At 35.4% G+C, this 25,235-nt stretch overlaps 1 protein-coding gene and 1 long non-coding RNA gene across 4 annotated transcripts; both read left to right on the top strand.

Moving 5' to 3' along the window:
* Positions 1–1,085: 1,085 nt before the first annotated feature.
* On the top strand, positions 1,086–24,986 carry LOC112554422 (E3 SUMO-protein ligase PIAS2-like). Its single transcript, XM_025222192.1, has 15 exons — positions 1,086–1,119; positions 1,291–1,320; positions 10,769–10,929; positions 12,257–12,356; positions 12,679–12,793; positions 13,452–13,589; positions 14,250–14,334; positions 16,684–16,734; positions 18,111–18,201; positions 18,948–19,082; positions 19,841–19,946; positions 21,278–21,351; positions 22,063–22,223; positions 23,238–23,407; positions 24,196–24,986. The coding sequence occupies exons 1-15, from the start codon at positions 1,096–1,098 to the stop codon at positions 24,780–24,782; spliced, it is 2,028 nt and encodes a 675-aa protein (XP_025077977.1). The 5' UTR covers positions 1,086–1,095; the 3' UTR covers positions 24,783–24,986.
* Positions 1,327–7,924, top strand: LOC112553842. 3 transcript variants are annotated; one of them, XR_003097126.1, is made up of 4 exons: positions 1,327–3,220; positions 3,434–3,603; positions 5,160–7,377; positions 7,836–7,924. It is a non-coding gene; the product is annotated as an uncharacterized LOC112553842 (long non-coding RNA). The 3 variants fall into 3 exon arrangements; XR_003097127.1 differs by lacking the exon at positions 7,836–7,924 and having other exon boundaries at positions 1,327–2,769; positions 2,972–3,220; positions 5,160–7,829; XR_003097125.1 differs by lacking the exon at positions 7,836–7,924 and having other exon boundaries at positions 5,160–7,829.
* Positions 24,987–25,235: the final 249 nt, after the last annotated feature.

Here is a 25,235-nt window from a genome sequence, read left to right as displayed (position 1 = left end):
AGACCTGTAAATAATGTAATGCATTGATAATAGGGGTAATGTTTAATGGGTAAGCCATATAAGATTTATTCCTGTCTTTATTCCTGTCCTTATCCATCTACAATTAAGATTTAGTCGCTATACTCTAAAATGCTATATTGCTGTCTTAAAGAATTCTTAGCTGGATTTTGAAAAACCCTCTTGGATCAGATAAGTAACAGAAATTTAAAATAACGAATGGGGGGTAAATGAACCATGTTGTTCATATTTATAACAGACCTTATACTGTTAGTTTAGTTTGTAAGTTATTTTTGTGTGTAAGGCCTGCCAGGACTAAATTATTATAGTTATTCCTAGGCAAAGAATTTAAATATACCACAAAAGATACTGAACACACGTACACATTCATATGCACACACAAATCTCATGCTAGTCACTATACTCCCTTTGTAAACTTTTTAAAGTTTCTTTAATTTTTGAAATTAGGCTCGCCGAGACTAACAGCGGATCACTTTGCAGGAGGCTAAGCGTTGGTCTTGGCAGACAGACAGCAATCCACCTATATAAGTCCGTGATATAACAGTCAGCATTGTACCATTTATACGATGATTAAAATATTTCCCATAGAAAATTACTTTGCACGCTGTCAAAACGCGCCTTTCAATAATCAACAAATTAAAGTACAAACATTATACTTTTAATTCACGTCGCACATACGGAAACCAGTTTAAAGCGAAAAGGGTCAAAGGTTGAGTGGTCTTTCTTATGGCCTGCTTGGTTATACATATATGTATGTATTATTATAAGTATCTTGTAGAAGCATATCAAACTTGTATGCTAGCTGTACGCAGTTCGCCAGCAAAGCTACATAAAGTTGTATCACGAACAAAACTCTTAAGTTAAGAAGAAAAAAAAAAGCGTTTATCATTGGGGAGAATTTCCGTAACATTCGAGGCTGAAGGGAAAGTTTTGAGAGATATGGGAGGTCAAGGTAATGACATCTGTTACAATGTTACAGCTCATGGACTAACTGCAGAGTAAAGGGGACGCAACAAAAATGGAACGGGGGAAATAACTGTTACAAGCTAGTCTGCTCATGCGCAGTGCACGTTGGAAATGGCGGATTCTGCGGACCTGAAGGTATTGTTGCATGTATCATTTGTTTTCAAGCATTTCAGAATCTGTGCTTAACTCGATAAACCATTGGAATTCCTTACGTAAGCTCACATCTGGCTTCTTTTTTGTCAGTAGATGTTCGAAACATCCTTTGATTGTTTATTTTTATTTATAGTTATCTTTCTGTTTATCCAGTATTTGATAGGCGATCCTTTGCGTGATTTCGTGAGTAGTTCCAATGAAGTTAAGCTTTTGTTGTATTCTTGCTGTTGATAGTTTTCCGATTTACGATTTCGCGGTTTATTGTAAGATATTTTACATTAAAAATATATTGATTTGAAATTCAAGCCGTTTATAGCTTTTTTCCCACAATTAGTCGATGTTTATTCTTATGTTTACTTTGTTGGATTCCGCCAGTTTTCGTGCGAAGAATTCACTCATCACAAGAAATAGGAGATGAAAATTTTTTGTACCCTGTTATTAACAGTGATGTATTAAAGTTGCATAGAGTATGTTTGTGGGCTTAAAATATTATTTGCAAATTTACCATGCAGTTTTTTGGTACTTCAGTTTAAAAATAATTTCCTGTAAATAATATCAAAAGAAAGGCCGGCTACTGACACTAATCTTCAGGTGGTTTTCTTTGCATGTTAACTGTAAAAATAGGCCATTGGCCTTTTAGTTGCTGGATATGAAGGGTAGCTGTTTTGTGTGAGGGCAGTGCCCATCTTTTCTCCCTCCAGACAATCCTTGCTTCGTGTCTATCTTCATTGACAGGTCCAAAGTTCTTGGCAGCCACAACAGGAACTTTCATTCTACTTGGTGATGGCTTTTCTTTGTGGAACTCCATGTTGTCTTGCTTACCTTGCAGTACATTCATCAGTCTTCAAAACAGGATTTCTTGATCATCTTTGATTCTTTTTCTGGTTACAAGCTTTTGTAAAGCTTTTCTTTTCTTGTAAGCTTCTTGATCACCTCCTTGTGGTTCATTGCAAATCAGTAGAGGGGGCTCCCCAAAATCGGGTCCGCTGCTTCTCAAAGAATAGTAAGGAATAAACCTGGCTAGGGGTGAATGCCTCCTGTCCACACTATAGTGAGTTAATAAGATTTTTTTCAGTTTGGTATTCATTTTCTATTTGTGTCATTTGTATCCTAAGGTTTAAGGTTTTGTATTGAAGTGTGACTAAACTCAGATAACAAAAGTGGAGTATATTTTAATTCTGCATGGATGTGATAAAATAATGATATGCAATGTCAGATTTACTAAATAACACTTTATAAGCATTAATAAAGCTTAAAAATACTGAAATGAGATAAATGTGAATCGGTAGCATACAAAAAAACATACATCACTGACGTTCCCTAGCCTGATGACAAAAATGAGTGGGGATGACGTTGTTAACCCCGAAACCAGCCATATTTTGGTAAGCCATGCTTTTGATAGCCGCACAAAGATGGGCAAAATTTGAGCAGTTTTTGGTTGGTTGACCAATTCAAGTAACAAGACTGGTATACCAATGCTTGGATTTCCTGAAAAGCATTAAATATTTGAAGAGTGTGGATTAACTTCATCAAAAGAACAAGAAAAAGTTTACAATGCCAACCCCGTACAACGTATTTGTTGCTCTTCATTCATACCAGAATATTATTGTGACAAGTGGCATGTTGAAAAAGGTAAGTTGAGACAAGTTTATTTAAAAATGCCAGTTTTTTAAAGATTTTTAGCATATGTAAAAGTAACCTAAGCTTTTAATACCTGCATATTTTACTTTGTTTTGTTACAAACTGTTTAATAATATATTGTTTAAGTACTGTTGGCTTTAAGTAAACACAAACTGAGTGATGGGATTTCATTTTAGGGAAATTCTTTTTTTAGGCCTGATCAGAAACAAAACATTTTGACACATCTTGCCAACAAAGGTGGAATTGAAAGACCGAGAAGTTTGAGAAAGTCTTTCATCGACTATCTGGACTGGATGGCAGTATCTACTCCTAGTGGCTAGCACATGCTAGCTAAATGAGAAAGTCAACTAAACCATTTGAATGAGGGACACGAATTATTTTTTCTAGGATACTTTTATGGACTTCTGCGAGAAGAGATAATGAAGGGCTGGTTTACCACCAAGTAAAGACACATTGCATTTAGTTTGAAACCATAAGCTTAACTTATAATTTATGATATGAATGACAAAAGTAAAGGGATTATGTGCGTGTGGTTGGTACAAGAAAGGCTGCACCTTGTAAATAAAAAAGCAAAGGAACCAAACAAAATCGGAACTTATTAGATAAAATAATATAGGTTCTGTATTAAATGTTATTTTCATGTTCCTTCAAACAGATTCAGATGTTCAAAGAAATAGGAAGTGTTCTGAGGAACAGATACCTAGCAAAGGATATCAAGAAGCTGTCTCCACTGCACTAGACATCTGCTTTGGAAACCTTCAGTAGCCTGATAATAAAGTTTTGCCCCAAGCACACAGCATTTTTCCTATCTGGAATGTACTGCAGGTAATTATAACATTGGTTATCTGTCAGTTCCATTTTTTTTCTCTCATGACATTAGAAGCTGTTTATTTTGCATTATTTTATTGATTTCAACATTTTCCTGGCTTTCATTACAATGAAAACTTAGAACACTTCTGGATGATGAGGAAATGTAGAAAGTTGCTGTATTTAAGAAGGCCAAATACAGTTTGCCTACAGTTAACTCGTTCAGTACAGACCAAAAAGGCAACTGAACATTTACAGCAGTCGTGATTACATGAAGTATAATGTGTTCCAATATTTACACATTTACTTACAATAAAAACAACTATCATTATCATTGACACACTGTTTGAAAGCACATTTTTAATCATTTAAATAATGTGATTTGCAAGTATATAGGTTTTGTTTTCTTGTCCTAAATTCAGGTGAAAGGCTGTAACTATGTGGAGAGCTGCTGTCGTGAACAGGGCAGAAATTTTAGAACAATTATTTACGCAATATATGCAAACATAAAGTCCAAACTGAAATATTTTATTAGAATATACTTCAGACTTCAAATGTTAACTATGGTCGAACAACCAACTCATTGTCTACTTTCAAATATTACAAAATACCTGATTGATTATTTTAGTTCCTTAAGGGAAATAATTCATAGTAAATCCAATTATAATAAATACTATAAGATGGGTCAAATGCAAGGTCTCCAATATAAATAGTAATTCACTGTATTGCGCAGAACAACCCTAGTGGCCTAGTTGATACCTTGATTCAGGGGAGGTAATACAACCGAAGAAATTGTGTATCGTCTAGTCAATCGTAGTCCAATAATGTGTGCACTTCATTATATTTGTCAGTGTGTACATGGCTTTTAAAATTTTTAATTTTAATTATTTTATAAACACTAGCAACAGTAGGTGTTCAGAGAATGTTCATAATATATATATTTTTAATGTATATGAAATAATTTTTAAAAATTATTTTTAACCCTGGTAGACCCATTAGTAGCTCAAGTGAAAGCTTGGTCTTCCTGACTGTCAATTAAAATAAATGTCAAATGTTAAAGTGCACACTGAGGTAGAGACATTGCACCATTGTGTTCAAGGAGCAAGATTTCACCAGCAAACAAGCAGCTGTAGTCTGTTTTTGTTTAAAACTGCACTATTCTGGCACCTCTGTTTGGTCGTGTTTCTCCAAAAAAAAAAAAAGAAATGGAAATAAATACACCATTTACTGTTAAATGCTCTCACTAGGACAGATGTAGAAACCAGAACTATATTTTTGTTTTTACTTACGTTTTTATGGGAACATTTAATTAACACCCCCACTAATACGCACCTGAAACTTTTCTGCAAGGGTGAAGCATATAGAAGGAGTGAAAAAAGAGCCAACTGTTTGTGATAAATGCTTATCTCTTGTAGGGTGATGATAAATTTCATATTATGTTTGCTGAAGATTGCTCAAATTTCTGATACTGATGACCACTTGAAATATTGATTTCAATCATATTATAGATTTTACTTGACCTTTTATTTTTTATGCACGAAAGTATTATGCTCTACAACTTTTTCTGTTCACAGAGTATGTGCCACAGCTAATGCAGAAAATTTTTCAAAAGTTTGAAGAAATTCTGACCATGGTTCATGGCTTTCTTCCTACCAGATTTCTGAACATACCAGATCTGCTAGCAGGATATGATCATCCTACCAAGATGAGGCATTGGCAACATATTCCACATTTTTGTACTTCTGACCTATAAGCCTTAAAACATAATTGAACAGGAAAGAAATTATGTAACCAAGGCAGATTATTCCTGTATTACCATCTTTTAAACACCTGACGCAGAATGACAGGGTCTGAACTCAGTTATTCTTAAATGAAAATCACCAAGTAATCCTTTTCTTGTGTGAAAAAAAAACTAACAGTTGGAAAAGATAAAGCAGTAAATAAAAATAATAATAATAATAATGTGAACTTATAACGCGCAACATCGAGACCAAGATGTCACATGTTTTGTGTGTTTTATTTCACAATTTAAATAAATTATTCATTATTGAATGATGTCATCTTCATGGCCAGAAGTGTTGTGAAAACAACTTCCCAGCATGGTTGTGACAGTGCTTTGTGTATGCACTTCACAAATATAATGTAATAGACCACCCAAAAAAAGACAAATTATGTTCTAAACTGAAGAGTTATTGAACTTTTGGTGAACCTAATTGAAATATTTTTGACAAAAAAGTATTACATCGAAGTGAAATGTTGACAAATTTCTGTTCAAGATATGTTTTATGCAGTCAGTATAGATGTATCATATCTGATATAGAAGTGCAACACCTAAGAATGAAGCACGCACCATTTTCACAGAAACATCATGGCTGAAATCAACAAACTAAACAAACTTTCTAGTGGTCATATTGCTACAGCGTTCAAGACCTTTCAATTTGCTCTCTATAGAAGGTGAGTTTCACTTCTGTTTGATGTTAATGCTGTAAACATATATCAATAGGTAGAATAGCTAGCAGAATATTGAGTAATGCCTTTTGGAACAGGCAATACTTGCTGCTAAGAGTGCCAAAATTACAACAGCTTTCTTCTTTTTTTTTTTTTTTTTTGGCAGTTAGATGCTTATTTGTAAATAAAATGTATAAGACATGGTTCAAAAAGTTCTGGTGGTTTTTACTAACTATAAATTTTGTTTTGGTTTTTAGGTTAGAAAAAAAAAACAGGACTGAGCTGATGTGGTCCTCATTTGTTGCAACTCCAGCACAGTGAAAAGCTGTACTGACTATTTAAGGCCATTCTTAACAAATTTGGGCATTTTTGACCATGTTTGTCTGAGTACAGTCTTTAAGGGACTTATGTTTTTGCATTGGTCTTTCTAAGTATAAAAGTGTATTTAGGACAGGGATAAATGCAAGAGTTTACCTTGAAAATTAACTGATAGTAAAAAAGACAGTGATGAATTCAATGTTTTTATTCCTTCTTGTCTCATACAAGAAATGTTCTTTCTTTATATTTATCACTAAAATGTTCTGAGATGGAAAATTTGATTTCCTTTGTTAACAGATTGGTAATCTTTATTATACAGAGATAGTAAAAAATTAAGATCTTATCTTTTAAGCTAACACATTACCAATAAAAAGTAAAGTAAGTCTAGAATAAAATAGAGATAAAAAATAAAAGATAAACAGACTTGCAGGGGCTCAGACTTATAATGGGGAAACATTAAGAGTGATGCTCGCCAATTTCTTTTTTTTGTTGTTGTTTTGTTGCCATGAAATTTACATTAACACTGGTTTAAGAAAATAATTTAGACACATGCCCTATATACTTTTATTTCTTATTTGGAATTTTTGGTTCATTCTCATTGTCATACTATTACTCCCTTTTTGTAAAACTTTCAGTAATATATTCTGTGAGACGGTAGTTAACTTTTGTCACTTTGAGATTCTCAACTTTTTTCTTGACTGTACCCCCAGAGGTGAAAGTAAGTCCGTGGGTACCCCTCGCACGTAAGTTCACGCATAAAAGTACTTATTTTCATAATGGCGTGTGCTTATTTATATGTAATGTTATGTTATAACCAGTTTTATGTTATAATCAGCTTCTAGGTCATGATAGGAGATTTCTTAATACTAATCAGTGAATTACATTAAGCAATAGGAATGAAGTCTTCGGATATTTAGTAAGGTAACTCAAAATTGATGCTATAAGTTATTCTTAGGCTTTTGAAAGGGACAGAGGGAATTATGCCACATCTTATTTCCAGTTCACAAAAGACCAAACAGGAGAGAGGTATGAAATGTGACAGATGTTGACTCTTGCTTTTTGAAAGTACTGACCTGAGTCAATCTACAATAGTGAAACTTGAGAACAATTGTTTGTAAACAGAAATACGAAGATTTCATAAATGAAGTGTGATCAGTACAACATTTTCTGGAATTAAAGAAAGTTGCTTAGTTTTAGTGTACTCTTGTAAGTTTGTTGTTTGTAGCTAGTGAAAAAGTGGAGAAGTTTCATTGTTTTTATAGTATGAAAGTTTTATTGCTTTACAGTGTTACTCTTTGAATAGAACAGTAGTTTAAAAAAGTGTAGCTGATATTTAAACCCAACCACAGATATGCAGCATGCAAACAAAACAACAAAAATATGAGCTCACTGACGTAGAGAAGGGACACCATATTAAACCAGAATGACACATGAAAGAAAAACTCTGTACAACCATGTACACCAAAATTTCACACACTTTTCAGGTTCCCTCCAGGCATTGTTTCTGACTTTGAAACTGACCTTGATCAACTGGAAGACTAGGAGACAACATGGCAGATGAATTTCAGTTCAGGCAAGTGTAGCACCCTCCACTTCTCATGCTTCATGAACAAACAGTTGATCAGTAGGCCTTTGCAAGTAGGTTGGCATGACAGTGAAAGATGATCTTTCGTGATCTAAAGAAGTCAAGTGAAACAAGGAATCAAACCAGCAAGTTTTCCATGCAGAAATTCCAGAGACAACTACTTTGAATTTCATCTCTGCTAGAGCCTTCTTTATCCATATGGGATCCACACAAACAGCAATAGTTTAAATGGCTAAAAAGGGTGTGGATAAGAGCAGCCAAATGGGCCTGAATTAATTGTCATGAAGAAATTCTACATTTCATCATTTTTCACCTCCAGAAGCCTTAAGGGATAGTCTTGAGCAGTAAAAGCATCTTGACAGGCTGTTAATGCTGTTCAAGATTAGATATCTAAAAGGGTTGATAGACCTCATACTCTGTACACTACCATCCTTCTGACAGGATTAGAGGAGCCAACAGGATTCACTGTGTCGGCCACCCAGCTGTAAAATCTTCCTACATCTCTTCCTGTACTATAAAAGAATCAGCTGTGAATGACGTCCTCAAAAGCCCAAGCTTTGAAGATGTTCTTATTCCCTGGGGAAAGCGGATAGCCGAGTACTGATGCACAAGCTGAAGGTGCATGGTTTAGCGTCCATGTGGTACAGTGAACTCCGACTAGTTGACAGTCAACAGCCATTGAATGGGTGCTTGACTTCAAGGGTTGGGAGAGGCAACAGCAAGAAAGAGGATATGGGCAACACCTTCACAAAAACTGGCCCCAGGAAAAGTGGTTTCTAACACTTCACTTCTCAGAGAGTGTGATGCTATTTTTTTTCACGAGCAGCAGACTCTCATTGCAGTTCTATCCCAGCTGCCACATATGCATACACATGATGCTCTCACACTGAAATGCTCACTCATGCATGTGCACACACACACACACTCTGCCCATACCTGTAGTTACTGTTTTAAAATTGCTTCCATAGTTCCTATTAAAAATGCTGTGGTTGACAAATGAGGGCATTGCTTAGCTAATCATTAACAATTTTGTTGCCACTAAAACGAATGTGGACTTACTGTTATGTATGCTGTATTGAGAAAATGCTGCAGTCCTGGTGTTTATGGTGTTTATAAGCTTGAACGTTATTTATTTTTGAAAGATTTTGGCTTCATTGTGTCTTTTTGATCCCGAAACACTTTTTTTTAATTCTGCCCACTTTCACACAAATTATACAACAATAAAGGTTTGGTGTCCTTAGAATTTTGCTTTTTGGTGTGGGTGGGGGGGGCTGAAAACATCTAGTTTTTACATCTTGCAGCTGGCACTGATTGTTGAGCAAAGCATTTATCTCATCATTTTGATGCTTCCTTAGCAATGGTTACGATTGTGATTTACCCGCAAATCTTTTCAAGTGTAAAATTGGCTCTACATATTCAGATGATGTGGGGCTACTGTGATCTTTCAATTGGTAAAGAAGTCATTGCTTAGGCTGTAAGAATTTTTCTTTTGCATATGTCTGTGGTTTCAGCAACTGACATTTTTGTGTCAGAAACATGTTTCTGTGCCATATTATACTTTCTGGAACATGTGGCTTGTTTGGTCTTTAAGATAACATCACTTGTAAACAGATGAAAGGAAGCAGTTCTTGTTAGATTTTCCTATAATAGTTCTGTTTACAATGTTATTGAACAGTTTTTTCCCCAGTTAGTGAACTAAGTTTTCAGGGTGTGATCTGTGCCAGGTCTTGGGTAGATCTTTAAGGAATGATTCACAGCTTCTTAACAATTAAATTCACTTTTTTTTATCATATATGTTTGACAGAAACTCAAGAGTTATATGCCTTCATAATTAGCTACATTGTGGCCTCGTGTGCTGTGAAATTAAATAGGGCTGGCTTGATCACACATACTTGGCTTAGGAAAACTCTTATTCTGAGGTGTGTCAAAATGTGCTTTGTTGGTCCATCACAACAAACCATAAAGCCAGCAGTGGTGGTGGTTTTTATTTACATCGATTTTAACCAAACTTACTGTGCTTTTTTACAGCAAATATAGCCTAATTCAGAGGGCAGTTAATCAGCTCAAATAGCCATAAAAACTATTTTGCATCAATCAACTGCTCACTAGAGTACACTCATAACCCATTAGCTAGGTCAACACCAATTAAACCCATGTACAATATAATCACATGTGTATTGAGAAGCCAATTGGCTTTAACAACCAAGGGCATTCTTTTGCTGATCTGCATTTGGACACAGAATTATCTAACCAAAGTGAACCGACAGAACAGTAATGTGCTAAAGAGCTAACAGTTCTTTTCTAAACAAAACATTTAAGTGACTGGCATTGGTTTGTAAGTAGTCATAGTAATATGATTGGTGTACAAGCACACTTCCACACTTAACTAGTGTAACATGCTTTTAGACCATATAGAATATGGGATAAAGATATTTGGCAGAAAAAGACTTTGAAGTATTCACCAGTCTTTTAAATTCTTAAGTTGAGAGGTGTTAGTTGCCATTCTGTGATGTATGGCATGCATCAATGTCTCCCCTCATATTGTAAATATTAGACTTTGTTAAGTATTCACTGTTAAAGGAACTGTATAGCTATATAAGGATGTTCCCTGCCACGTGTTCAGGCATCGTGATAGAAATTTTTCTAAGTCATTTTAACATTTTTTCCTTAGTTCCATTGAAAGAAAACGTGTACAAAATTCTGTGTGCTTTGAAAACTCCAAATGATTTTATCTTTCATATAGTTTGAAATAAAAAAAATTGAAAAAAAATTATATTCTGATCTGCGCATACCTACCCCAATGATTTAAAAAATATTTGTATTATTTTGCAGCATATGGTTATGAGTTTCCGTGTATCCGAACTGCAAGTACTGCTGGGATTTGCAGGAAGAAATAAGAGTGGTCGCAAGCAGGAGCTACTGCAACGAGCTTTACTCTTGGTTCAGAAGGGGTGTTCTATGCCAGTGCAAATCAAAATCAGAGAACTCTATAGGTAAGTGTAAAACTGACACAGAAATGGTAATTTGCAGGCATCATCAGGATTATTCCAAAGAGACCATGCCATATTTAGTTGAAGTACCAGGGAAACTTGTGTTTCAATTGGGTGATAGGATGCACAAATGAAGCAGACCTTTAGCATGCAACAGGGTGGATTTTTATCTTCTTTTTTTTTTAATTCTAAGAATGTAAGAATTCAATTTATTCATGATGAATTTCAAAAAACTGTATTTATAATACATTACTGCAGATGACAGACATCATATGTAGCTTTTCTCTGAGCATAATGTATTTTAATCATTTATTATGAAGTAGTTAATCTACATAAAATAGCCCAATAAAAGTGCAGCTTTGTTGACTGCTCCTCATATATAAAGGACATTAAACAACACCATATTGTTGATGCATTTCGAATATGTTAAGCCATTTTGTGGAAGCTCCAGCAGTTATGGATAATCATTGCACTTTTAAAGTAGCTGCAACAGTTGACAGGTGTTAATAAACATGAGACTGAACTCAATTACATCACAGTGTACATCATTCAGTCACTCAGGCATGTGTAAAAACTATTTTATTAAAGTAGTTTGAAAAGAAAAGAACTAAAAGCTAAAAGTTTCAGCAGAACAAATAAAAACTATTTATATGAGCTGTTCTTTCCTCATTTCTTCTTAACAAGGGACTTCTCTGAAATAGAAGGGAAACCAGGCATCTACCATGGTCTTTCTAATTTTTATTTTGAACACATTTATACACACACACACAAAAGTGTCATTTGTATGGTAACAGGCTTCCATCAGTTTAGTGTGGATCTAGGTCTAGTCAGTATAGGAGTTCAAACTTTTTGCCTGATCAACAGTTTGCCATGCATAAAATATGTTTATAGCTTTTACAGGTTCTAAATCTATGAGGACTAGATAGTTTACATAGCCCAAAGTATTTGTATTGTCTTACAATATCAGTTGGTTCATTGCTGATGGTTAGCTGCTGTAATTTTTTCTATTCTTGAAGTTTCTTTAGTTGTAACCACATTCAATTCTCAGTAATTATTTTTACACCAGGTAACAAATTGGTCTATATGGGCTTGTATTTAGAAGCATTATTTTGCAAGATGCATCAAGAAATCTAGAAAACACTTCAATTTAGTAGCTAAGGAAAGTCAAATCCAACACTCATTCATATTGCCCACAGGGACAAATTAAGTTGGTCATTGTCATTCATATCAGTTCACTCCTCATTGTTATCAGCACACAGCTTCTGTTAATTGCTACAGATTGATGTTCAGATATTTTTCCAAGACTAAGAGTAGATACTTGCTGTTACAGAGCAGGTTCCAAGTTTGAGCTCCTGTGTTCTTGGATTGAGAGTGATGTCTCTTCGCCTAACTGGCTCAAGGGTGAATCCTCTCCCGCACTTTTCATATTTGTTTGTTGATCTGCATGAAGTTTTGTGTCTAATGCCCAGCAGTACATTTGCTACGATCCTGGATGGATTTCTGTGTCTGTGCCACTTTTCATCTTTTCCTGTGCCATTTTATTAATTTCTACTGTCACATCTGCGCCATCTTGCCATTTGAGATCTGCATATTGGCAGTATCAATTTCAAACTTTGTCTTCCTCCAGCTGCTTCAGAATGTCTAACTATCACAGCAAGCTTTGAAAACTGCATTTTGCATTTTTATAAATGGCTTCCCCAGCTGTTGACATCTTGTCTTGAATTAAATATTTTATTAATTTGCTTCTTGCAGACAAATTTACGCATCAACACAGAGAAGACGGTTCACTGGTTCTGGAAGCCCCCAGGTGTTATGGTACCCACTGAGGGTAATCAGCAGATGGTCAGCCCAGGAATGAGTCCTCTTGGTAAGCAGATATAGGAATGTGTGAATAAAAGAGAACTTGGACAAGTCAAAACATTCAGGACTACTAAAGTGTCATAATGAGAGCGCAACAGTCTTGGATAATAGCATAAAATCTTCAAGAAATAAAGAAAATGTTGGTTAGAGTTGTACAGTGTCAAAGCCACAAAAGATCAGGAGGTACAGAAAGTACCAGTCACAAGCAAAGAAATAAACTTACCCATCCTACATTAAGAAGTGAAAACAATATCTAGACCACCATGCAAAATATTTTTTGAAATGACTGAGCTGAACTTTGTGCAAGATAGAAATTTCCAGGTACTCTAAGCTGATTCTTTAGTCAGTAATAATCAGAAAAGAAAAGTACAAGACAGACAAGATTGTTTCATCCTGATTTCATTGATACTTAACTTTTTTTCTATAGCTCATAATTTATGCATTTATTTTTTCCTGGGCTCCTAACCCCGTGCTGCCCCTGAGCCTTTAAGGAAGGTTTGTGAGCCAACGATTAGAACAAAACCTCTTCAAAGTTAAACTACAGCCAAGTGATCACCACAGCTATCTTATTTTGCTGAGCTGAAAAGATGCCATCCTAAAAAGTGGAATTGAATATGCATGCCCCAATCCTCACAAGTAGTCCAAGTCATTTTCTCCTGTTTCAGGACCACTAGACTTCAGTAATAAAAACATAGCTAGTGTCAGCCCAGTATCGACAGGAATTCCTGTGCATCCTGATGTACGCTTCAAACGACTGCCATTTTATGATGTCCTTGGAGAGCTTCTCAAACCTACCAGTCTAAGTAAGTTGTTTTTATGTGTCAGTAGTACAAGAAATAATTTCAGTAGGTATTGGTGCTTCAGTTTTAACATAGCTGGCACTTTCAGTTTGTTTGAAGCATAGTGAATGAGTGAGAGCTTGTCATTGTTCCAAATGAAAGCAAAACATGCATGCTTGCTATATTTTCAAACAAAGCAAAAAACTTGTGGCAAAGGTTTTTGTCCTCATTGTCCACCTGTACCACTTCCCATTCATTGTGGGTGGCCATGAGAAAGATTAAAGGGAACATTTCAGGCTAGCTCACTAGGCCACTTCAGTAGGCAAAGAGTTTTAATGCTGCTTGACACTTGTTAAATGGGTCTGCTGTAAAACTGCTAGCAGTACTCCAGCATTACTTGACGCTTGTTAAATGGGACGGTCATTATTACACATTAATGTCAGTCTGTTTTCTTTTGCAAAAAAAGAATGCAAACAATACGGCCACCATAAATCAACCTGAAGTTTTGTTTTGGATGTGATTGTAGGTAAACAATTCATTTGGAATCTCTCTGAAATTTACCACAAAATTTTGATCAGACATGATTCCAAACATCAGTGTGTAACATTTAAACCCAACATGATAGTTCACTTACCTGTTATTTTTAATGTTTGACAAGTTGTAAAATACAGTTTTCTCTGTCAGTGCCAAAGAGTACAAGCCGCTTTCAGGAATCCGGTTTTGTATTTCATCTGACACCTCAGCAGGCACAAGATATTGCCATGTCAAGGTCAGTTGACACTTTTTTTATTTTACAAAAATAATTATTATATATCCTTTATATGGACATAATTTACAGGGTGCATATGGTTCTTATAGGTGCTTATAAGTTTGTAGATTTGGTGATGGGCAAAGTAAGGCCATAGATGTGCTTATCGTTAGCAAGTAGGTCCTTATAAATTGCGGTCTGGTCTTTATTAAAAAAGGTGCTTAAGTACTTATTAGCCACAGTTTCAAACACTTGTCATAGTCCTGTGTGACAGGTGTAGTTGGAGTGGTAGGCCTAAGCGCACAAGCAAGGACAGCAGAGTGTGACCAACGTCAGTTTTCTGAATGCATGTATCCATGATGTAAAAAAAAAAAAAAAAACGTGTGATGCGTGAGTGAGAGCGTTTGGCCAGTCTTGGGGAGAATGATTGGGAAGAACAAGGATGAGAAGACAGGAAACTGGATGTTTAATAGTGAGTGGAAGGTATTTCTTGCATTACTTGAAATAAAAAGCCATTGGTGAGACAGTGTGTCTAAACTGGTTTATAGAGGACCTAACGAACCGTTTGTGGTTGTGTTCTTTGAAGTGAAAAGCCTGTGCCGAGACAGTGTGCCTAGAGGACCTAAGGAACGTTTTGAAGTTTGTGGTTGTGTTCTTTGAAGTGAAGAGTCAATGCCTAGACATTGTGTCTAAAGGGATATTATAGAGCAGGAGTGGGCAATTAATTTTCCCAAGGAGCCGCATGAGAAATTGGGATGGTTTTAGTTGGCCGGACTAATGTAGTTAACTCAGTTTTACCCACTACTATATATATAGTATATATACTATCCCTTCGCCAGCGGGCGGGCCGGTCAGAGACAGGAGGCGGGCCAGATCCGGCCCTCGGGCCGCCCCTTGCCCAGGTCTGTTATAGAAGAACTGAAGAACGCTTTACAGTCTGACTTATTTCAACCTATCAATGGCCAGCCGTTACGTTATTCACTGTGTTACTACCTTGAGGAAATACATCATAGGAATTTTTTTTAAAATACGTAATTTTGTTTTGTTTAGTAAAAGGAGGCAGATTCGTTCATATAAGACATTTTGTTTATTAGTGTGAAAGAACACATATTTGTTTGGCCCTGTGAGTGTGTTTGAAAGGAAGTGAGTGAGAGATACACTTCGCGCTGTCGTGATATAACGAACTAATATCCCTGTCTTTCTAATACTTATACTTTTATGCAGTGCTTAGAAGGTTAAGTAATAATGTGAACGTACTAACAAATGTGTTGTAGTACAGTTGAATAATATTATGATGATGGTGATGACAGCTTATGTAATGCTGTACCATCATAACAATTTCCTCAAAAATAAACTGCCCAAAGCAAAGATAACTGCCTAATGGGTTCATTTATGCAGGATGCTTCTTATAGAGCTGAAACTAAACTGAGTTTGATTTTATTATTCAGATTTTGTTAACTTCGGGCATTATGAAAAAAAATGGTGTGGTGTCTGGATTTGACCTACTTTAGTCTCAAAAATCATTTTAGCCCCCACCTATCCATAAGGAATAAGTTTGATTTGTGTGCGTAGACAACAGTAATAGGCAGCCATTTTCACACTAAAAAAAATTTAGGCAAGCATCAAACAATGATCTCATGCCTGGAAAGTTGGAATGTGCAGTTTCCAACATAGATGGTTAAAAGAAAAAGATTAAAGAAACTGTATATCGTAAGATTAAAAGCAAAAGCGCGGCGGGGAATTAGCAATCTATCTTTGAATATTGCTTCCATGACATCCTCAAATAGTATTTAGAATATGTTTCCAGGTCCTTATTTTCAGTGTGGTCAGACCTGAACGTTTTAATTTCTGTAAAATATTTTGCTGTTTCTCACTTAGTAGATGGTGTATTCATTTCTCTCTCTTCTCTTTTCTTTTGAACATGATTGCTGGCAGTATGCAAATAGGCATTATAAATAAATTATGTTTTTATTCAAGCATATTTTTGCTGTAAAAAAGATAGTTTTAAGGAAACCCTTTGTTTGAATAGGCCTTTAATCCTTGGATATCACCTCAGAAATCATTAGATCTCAAAGTCTGTATTAATATCTTTAAATAACTGTAAGCATTGCAAGGTTTTAGCACTGATATCACTACAGGTGTTATAAACACATGTTTACAAACTGTGGGGATGTATTTGCTATACTTCCTGTCTTGAAATTACTTGTGGTGGACTGCTTTAGGTTTGTGGCTAGATGTGAACACATTTTACCTGTCTGATCGTAGTGAAACATCACTATGCTTTGGTATAAAATAATGAATATAATTTGCTTGCATTTGTATTATTGTTTTCAGTTTATGCACTGATATATATTATAGCACATTTTGCAGAGATTTTCGTCCTGGAGCCAAGTGTGAATATACTGTTCAGGTCCAGTTAAGGTAGTGTCAGACTTTTCTATCTGTTGCTTTTTTTTTTTTCTTTTAAAATAAAGTTAAATCTTAGAAGTTTATTTTTAATTATTGAATACTGCTCAGAACAATGGAAAGGCCAGTTGTATAGTCAATCAGTTTCGTGCTAATAAACAGACAGTAACATTGAATCAAAGCATTTCTTGATTCATTAAATGAAATATTATCACCCAATTTCATTGAAACAGATCATTTTAACAACAAAAATTTGGACTGACATAACCCATGTTTTAAAAATTTAGAAAAGTGATACCAGGAAAAAAGAAAGTCAGGTCTCATGGACTGAACCAATGTTCTCAGTCCTTTGAGGAATTGCCTACCACACTTACTGAAGATACTGGTACAGCTGATTGAGGTGAACTGGTTGGAGGTGGTTGGCTGTAAGTCTCTGGCCCAGGACATCCCACAGATTTTCAGTGGGATTCATATCTGGCGTACACAGGCAGTTGACTTGGTGCTGCTGTGGGAAGCCATTGATGACCCTGGCCCTGTGTCATTCTTGGTCATTCTCTGTTAGTCTGCTCAGCTCTAATACTGTTATTTCATTCAAGTCAGTCGTGCTGTAAACAGGCTTGCCAGTATGACACAAGTGTATTTATTCCTTTAGGATAAAAATCCTAATCTGTAGCATCGGTAAACTGCTGCAATTATTTTCAGCTTTTCTTTTTTTCAAAGTATCCAGAGAACTGAAGAAATCAAAATCTGGTGACAAGAGGTCATGAAAATATGGTAGATTAGGTGATCATATACTCACTTTTCCCCCCAAAAAAAAGAAAAAAAAAAAGGTGTTCATCCTTAGAGATCCTCTCCAACTCCTCCTTTAACTAATGACCTCTGTCTTGTTCTCACTTTTTTGGCAAAGCATACAAACTGTTATCCTTATATTGTCTTACTCTTATGCTTACCAGGCAACAGCTGGCCAAAGCTTATTAGTTTTACTATGCCTGCAAGCCTGGATGCACAGTTAGCTGCTGAAAATAACCTTCATTTCTCAGTTTCATTTCCCTTTGTATCAGTATTTCCAGTGCTCCTTGAGGGTAAAAGAAATGTACCGTGAAGAAAAGAAATCTTGTACCGTGAAGCACCTACAATATTTGATCATATGTATACTTTGAACAAGTGTTACACAAATTGCTATGCAGACATTATTCATAACAATTGAAGAACTAAATAAAGCTGAATTAAATGAAGAACTACAATGCAGTAAGCTGCCATTTTAATGAAAAAGTCAGTGGTGGACATCTTATTGCTTAACTTTGTGTTCTAAAATAAATATTATTATTGATAACAATGCACATGTTTTTATAGTCCAATTATTTTCTTATCATGGCATGGGTGTTTTGTAGGTTTTGCCTTCTTGAAACCAGCTGTGAACAAGAAGATAACTTCCCCCCTAGCATCTGTGTCCGGGTAAATGGAAAGATGACTGCATTACCAGTGAGTCTTTGAATGTCCTTGATTATTATCATTTTGCTGTACATAATTATTTTATTATCTTCACTTATAATGGATTTGAGTGTGCATATTGAATGCATTGTATGCACAACAGTATTTGGATTTTAGAGTTTATATTGGTGAAGTGTTGGCTTTAGCACCACATTCAAGCTCTACAAGTCTCTTGTTATACAGTGCAGCTGTGAGACATGGATCTTGCTCTTACAACAAGAGCGACAGATCCAAGCATTCAAGATGAAATGTTTCCGATATTCTATAAAGTGCAAATCTCTTTAAGGGGACACCTTTCATGTAGGACCTTTTTTAATTTTTGAAAGTAAGGATATCATTATCCCCTTTTGCAGTAGCTAGTGGTTTTACTGTATTATAATTGTACTCAATATACTCTATTGAAATAGGATTGACTTAATGAGAACTAATATACAGGATTTATAGATCCTAGGGTGTTAAGCATGTAGTACTTGAAGTGATTAAGGGGCAAATCTGAAAGGGCCTAATTGGATGTTTCATGTATTGTGATCGATGTCGGAATCAACAGTCATCTGATATTTAAACTACCTACTTACAAAATCAGAAAGATATTTTGTGGTTATCATCACTTATCTCATTTTAAAGTCACAAAATAAAGAAAAGAATAAAGCTAGAAAGTAAACAATGATCTTTAGCTTTACAATTTTAGAGCACTTTTAAAGAATCCAGCATTTAGAGTACTGTTTGGTTTATTACAGAATCCAATTCCAACATCAAAACCAGGTGTAGAGCCTAAACGTCCTGGTCGGCCTGTTGACATAACCTCATTATGCAGATTATCTCCCACAGTTTCAAATCATTTGGATGTATCTTGGGCATCAGAATTTGGAAGAGTGAGTATTTAAGGTTTTTGTCTTTTGTTTAAAACTCACAGGACTGATTTTATTACTGCCTAGAAAGTAACTATTTAACCGTCAATGTGGACCATATTGACCGAAATTGAGAGAAAGATCCAGACTTGAGAGATGAAATGCTATCGCAGACTGCTTTGAATCTCCTACAAGGAAAAGAAAACAAGTGAATTTGCTTAGTCACAGAAGAGTATGAAATGAGATGAAACCAGAATTTAATAGGCTGACAAATTTATTTTTACCAATAAAGTTAAGGCTTCTGGTGGGGATAAGTAGTAGCACAGAAAGATCTGTGTGCAGTAAAACTTCCCTGAAGACTTGCTAAAATCCACCTAAATTAGGGTGTAATTAAGAGGGGTCACAGTAGGGAAATCAACCACTTCTTTCATTCTGGGAATTATTACTTCAAGCACCTATAAATTCAAGTTCATTTGTATAAGTTGAAATAAAGCTTTTAAAAAACATATCATAATGGTTCTTTTTTGGGGTTTCACTTTCGCTTGGTCTTGCTTATTCTGCTATTGTTGCACTTGACTGAAGATTTATAGGGGAACTAACTCTCCCGGTACGATGTACAATACACATGTACAGTGATAGAGAATGACATTCTCTTACAATGCATAATTTGTATGTTCAAAGCAGTGCTTGTTTATGTCTGTAAATGTTCTCATTAAGGTTAAAAAACCTTTTGCCTAATGTAAATGTTGAAATTCCTGTTAATAAAAGCTCTTTGTTTACAGGGTTACTGTTTGGCTGTCTATTTGGTCCGTCGTCTTTCTTCAGATATTTTACTTCAACGCCTGAAACAGTTTGGTAATCGACACTCAGATCACACCAGAGCCTTAAGTAAGGCAAAGATTATAATTTCTTGATTAAGAAAAAGAAAGATTGAAAAAGATGATCTTTTAATATGCAGTTTTAATTTGTATTGAATAGTTTTAGACTAATGGCTCTCAGGACTTGAAGACTCTTTATTGGGCATAAAGGAGCACAGCCTAGATGCACAGTTTCTTCATACCATTATCAATGTGTGAAACAAATAATGATGACTATAGATTTTAAACTGAGTAACTTATTTTCATTTTCCTGATGATGAGGGCACAATAAAATTTATGATTTCCATTTATACTATTCCTGGAACTTAATCTCTGAGTGGAAGCCATGTTTCAAATGGTAATGGTGCACTTTGGCTGTCCCCAGGAAATCAACATTTTGACCACTGTACAATAACTTCAGGTTGATTGACATTTCGTAAATTCAGTTAGCCTACACTAGTGCAAAAAAAAAAAAAAAGGAAAAAGCGCTAATAAATCAGCAAGACCTAAGTTTGACAAACCATCACTTAAAACCCCCCAAATTAGTTAAGCATACACTTTTCATAGAAGTCAAAAAGGTTTGTTAAAATACTAATTTGCAGGAGTAATAAACATTTTGAGTGTTAATAAAGATCATTCAAGTTCATGCATGTGTGTAATAAGTGTGGAACTAAAAATAAAGTCTGTTCCAGTAAAGCAACCAAATCTCAATCTTTGAACTGTCATTGAGAGGGAATGACTTAGTTCCTGGTTCCTTAAAATTCATTAACCATAAATAAAAGGTGTTTTAGCAGTGTTAATTGCTAAATTTACTACCTTGTTTGATTTTTTCTGTGATTAGAACCTCTGTTGCTGACAGACAAGTTAAACATCAACAAGCAACAGTAATGCAATAGATTTCAGACTTAAATCTACAATGCTGGATATGTTTGGATGTATAATGTGGTCAGAGTGTTGGTATGTGTCTGGGGAACATTTAGTGGGTGGAATAGAATGTGTTGAAAGAGTAGACAAGCTAGAAAACTGGCTTATATTTCAGTTAAATGCATGTCTTCATATCTTATATGTTTGTACACAGTCATAAATAATTTTCACTTGCAAACTTCTGTTCAAGCAGAATGGGCTGTTATATACATTCGATCATTTCAGTCTGAAAGGAAGCATGTGTACCTCTTAACAATGTGTTGTCTCATTAACTTCTTGTTTCATCTGTGTTAAAGCTGCCACCATAGGCCCGGCTTCTCGTGCCAGGGGTGCACACCCAACCTCTCTTTAGCTTGGTGACTGAACTTGCCCATAGGAGTTGTTATGATTAATACCCAACGTGTTTTGCAAGTAATCGTGTTTGTTCCCAATTTTCAGTAAAGGAAAAACTGGCACATGATCCAGAGAGTGAAGTTGCCACAACCAGTCTCAGAGTCTCCCTCATGTGTCCGGTATGTGTCTGGATCATTTTTTTTTTAAATTGTTGCTGCTGGTCGGAGCTGAACATACTTTTATTTTAATGTAAAAGGGAAGTTGGCTAGATGTCTTACCTATCAGCATCATTACCATTGCTTTATATTATGTTTAAATCAAATTGCATTTCATTGGAGACAGGCAGATTCATCATTATTGTAATCTACATATATTTCTAATCAAGTGCAACATTGAAAACAATTATCACCAGCATAAATGATTTGTAACCACAGAGTAGGTTGCAAAAGTTCATATACTCTTTCCTTTCATTGAAGTAACTTTAAAAGACAGCAAATAAACAATTTGTTACTTGCAATTTTATAAATAGGAAAAGAGAATTGAATGTTTAACCCTGGATCCAGCTATCGACTGTAATCATCATTAGATGTTTGGTTCTTTGGTTATTGATGCAACAGCTGTTAAATACATGTATGGTAAAAACACTCATTGTGCATTGTGTTAAGCAGGGCTGTGAATCGAATAAATGGCTGGACATTTTGATGTAGGGTATTGCATCATTGCAACTTTCTTTTGGGCTTTTGCCTCATTTTCAGAAAAGAGAAATGCCATCATGTATATCTCTTAACACTTAACTGCATAATCTTTTCTGTTGCCAGAATTAATCAGCCTATGTTGTTATGCATGTGAATGATACATTTATCAACATACCTTTTAAATATTGTCTACAGCTTGGCAAAATGCGAATGGTCATACCTTGTCGTGCAAGTACTTGCACCCACTTACAGTGTTTTGATGCTTCCACTTTTTTGCTGATGAATGAGAAAAAACCTACATGGATCTGTCCAGTCTGTGACAAACCTGCAACTTTCGATAAACTGATTATTGATGGGTGAGATTTGCAATTGGCCTTTTTTTTTTTTTTTTTTTTTTTTTAAATAAGTTCAGTTTCTTCAATTTTCACCCATGGTTTTTAAAGCAAATGCCGTTTGACATGTTTAAAAGTGGTAACATAGTTTATTGCATTTATTAATGCATTCCTTGTAATATATTTTACTTCTCTAGCTAACTTATGATAGTACCTGTTACATTAAGAGAAGTAGCTGATGCCTAGAAAACCTGATACTTTAAGGTAAGATCTATTGTTGAATTTTTTTGGTAGTTTGTGACTTATATACATAAAATCTATAACTAGCAGAGGTACCCAGAATTGTCTAAGTTGATTTCTGTGATTTTATTGCCTACTTTGGATTAAAAGTTTTGAAACTTTCATATTCTGCTTACGAAGTCTGGAAAAGGTTTGGCAATTTAGGGATGGCAGCACAATTTCACAGAATGCATAAGAGCAGTTTCCACAAATGAAAAATGAAATATCCATCACTCAGACACATTGAAAAGGGTAGCAAAGCATAAAGTTCTTTTAAAGAAATATTTGTACATGATACGCAAATAAACTATAGAGAATTATTTAATCTCGTATAACTTTGGTATTCAAAATATGGCAAAACTTGCAATGTGCAGACCCCTGAACCAGCTAGTGCATTTTATCTTAGGACACTTTTGGCCTGTACATTTTGGTTTTAATATAAATGACCTCTGGCCAGCAAACATCTGCTAAACAAGAACAATGACAATGCTAAAAAAAGAACAGGTTGATGGGAAGAGATTTTGGGGACAAATACAATTCATTGTTGTCAGCTGGCATAGCCAGAGAGGCTACTTTTTTCCTGGTGAAATTGTTGGAAGTTTTCGTATCATCTTATATTTAAAACAAAGTAATAAGCATTATTTCATTAAAGAAAACATGAAAGAAAATCTTGAGGTAGGAAATTGCAATTTTTTAACACCTGAGCAGTATGTTAAAATTATCATAAAGTCGTATTCTTAACATTTTTTTTCTCAACAGATATTTTGTTGAGATCTTTCGCCAGTCGCCAGAAACCAACGAGATTGTTTTTCATGAAGATGGCAGCTGGACAACCTTGAAGCAGCAGAAAGAGACACATGTGATTGCTAGTCCAGTTGTGCTACCTGCTGCCATAGTGACCCAGCCAGTCCCCCAGTCTAGCTCATCTGGTAAGAGTCTATTAAAATGGTGACATCAATCTGTTAATCTGTAATGTCTACCTTTAAAACATGTGAATCTGTATATAAAGTATACAGTATGTGCTGTTTTCAACCTGATGTTACAGAGCATCATTATTGTGTTAAGGAAATCAAAGATTTGAACCCTAGATTGCTAATGGTGGCAGAAAGTACATTGTTTTTAAATGTGCAGATCTATAATAAAGACATAACATACTGCTTTAAAGAGAATTTCTTAAACAATTAAATGATGTAACCAGCTAACTAGCAAGAAATACTTATATTGTTTTCTTGTAGAAAAAAATGCAAAAAAAGTGGTAACAGAACGGAACAGAGCTAATATGAAATGAGTTCATGAGGAATAAAATACAATTCACAGAATATACATAAAGTGCCAATACTTTATTAAAATATATTGTAGAATTAAAATATAGTAAAATCTCTCTATTAAGATTTGTTATAGTCCACCAAAATTGGGTTGTAACTTAGAGAGGCTGTAGTAGGGATATCAACCAATGTGCTTTCATTCCACAAAGCATGACTTCAAACACATATAAACTCAAGTTCGTTTATTATAATATTGAAATAATTCTCATAAATTTTTTTTTTGTTTTTGGTGGTCATTTTCACTTTCCCTTGGTCATGCTTATTCTGCCAGATTTATTGGGGAACTAACTCTCCGGGTAACAGCAATTGATGTGTATCATAGGAGATAAAACTACTCTCTTAAAAGGTACTATATATTTTGCTATATTTTACTATATGCTTGCATTTTGCAGGTTCAAAGCAGCAAGATGTGATTGATTTGACCCTTGATAGTTCTGATGAAGATGATATTCAAGGTCCCAGCACACCAGTCACCATTACTCCAGGACCCAGTCATGGTTCAGATGCCAGTAACAGTAGCGGCTGTGTAAGTCCAGCTGTCATCAACCTGGATGCTCCAACACCCTCCCCAATTGCAGTTTCCTGTCACTCCTTGTCAGCAAGTCCAGCATCTATGGTGATCTCTTCATCTCATTCTGCATCACAGTCACCGTTTTCCTCTCCTGGACCATCTCCTGTACCATCTACATTGTCCTCGATCCCTACTTTGACCTCATCAGCTATGGCATCTACATCAGGGGCTCCTCCTCCTGCTCACTCTTTACCACAGAGGCCACACTCATCTCATCGAAATTCATCATCATCATCCTTTACTTCTGGTTCTTTATTGGGAGCTCCGCCACCACTGACCACACCCACAGGACTGTTGGTGCCAGGATCAGGAGCATCATCTCATTTGCCCATTGGCCCAATCAATCTGGAGGCTCTTTCTGAACAAGAGTTTGAGGAATTCCTTCATGGCCTCTCCTGGGGTGTTTGACAAACCTGACAATAAGTGTGGCACTTCTTGTGTAGATGGAAGTCTATTTCAGGGACATTATGAACAAATAATTTAATGCAATGAGAATGAGAGAATAAAATAGGTATTATTGACCAAGATATTGTATAACTTGTGAACAGTGGTCATCACAAAATTCCTGTACAAAATAGCCTGCATGACAATAAAGCCTTTGTGTCAGTTGCATATGGAGTATCTGCTTTATTCTATTTGTGTTAATTTCATTTGTTACTCATGAGTAACTAATGGGAAAAAAATAATAAATTTTAATAAATAATTACAGCTGGCAAAAACATAATTCATATTAGTCTTGAAAGAGTGCCTCCAGTGGATGCCACAGACACTCATGGATTCAACGTGACAAACAGAAAATAATGAAGAATTCATTTCACTAAACATAGTACTTTGACGTATACCTTTTTTTCTGGAAGCCAG

Source organism: Pomacea canaliculata, linkage group LG13 (genome assembly GCF_003073045.1).
Source record: "Pomacea canaliculata isolate SZHN2017 linkage group LG13, ASM307304v1, whole genome shotgun sequence".
NCBI classification, from domain to species: Eukaryota; Metazoa; Mollusca; class Gastropoda; order Architaenioglossa; family Ampullariidae; genus Pomacea; species Pomacea canaliculata.
The sequence above is the reverse complement of the archived record's forward strand: the minus strand, read 5'-3'. Positions and strand labels throughout refer to the sequence as shown.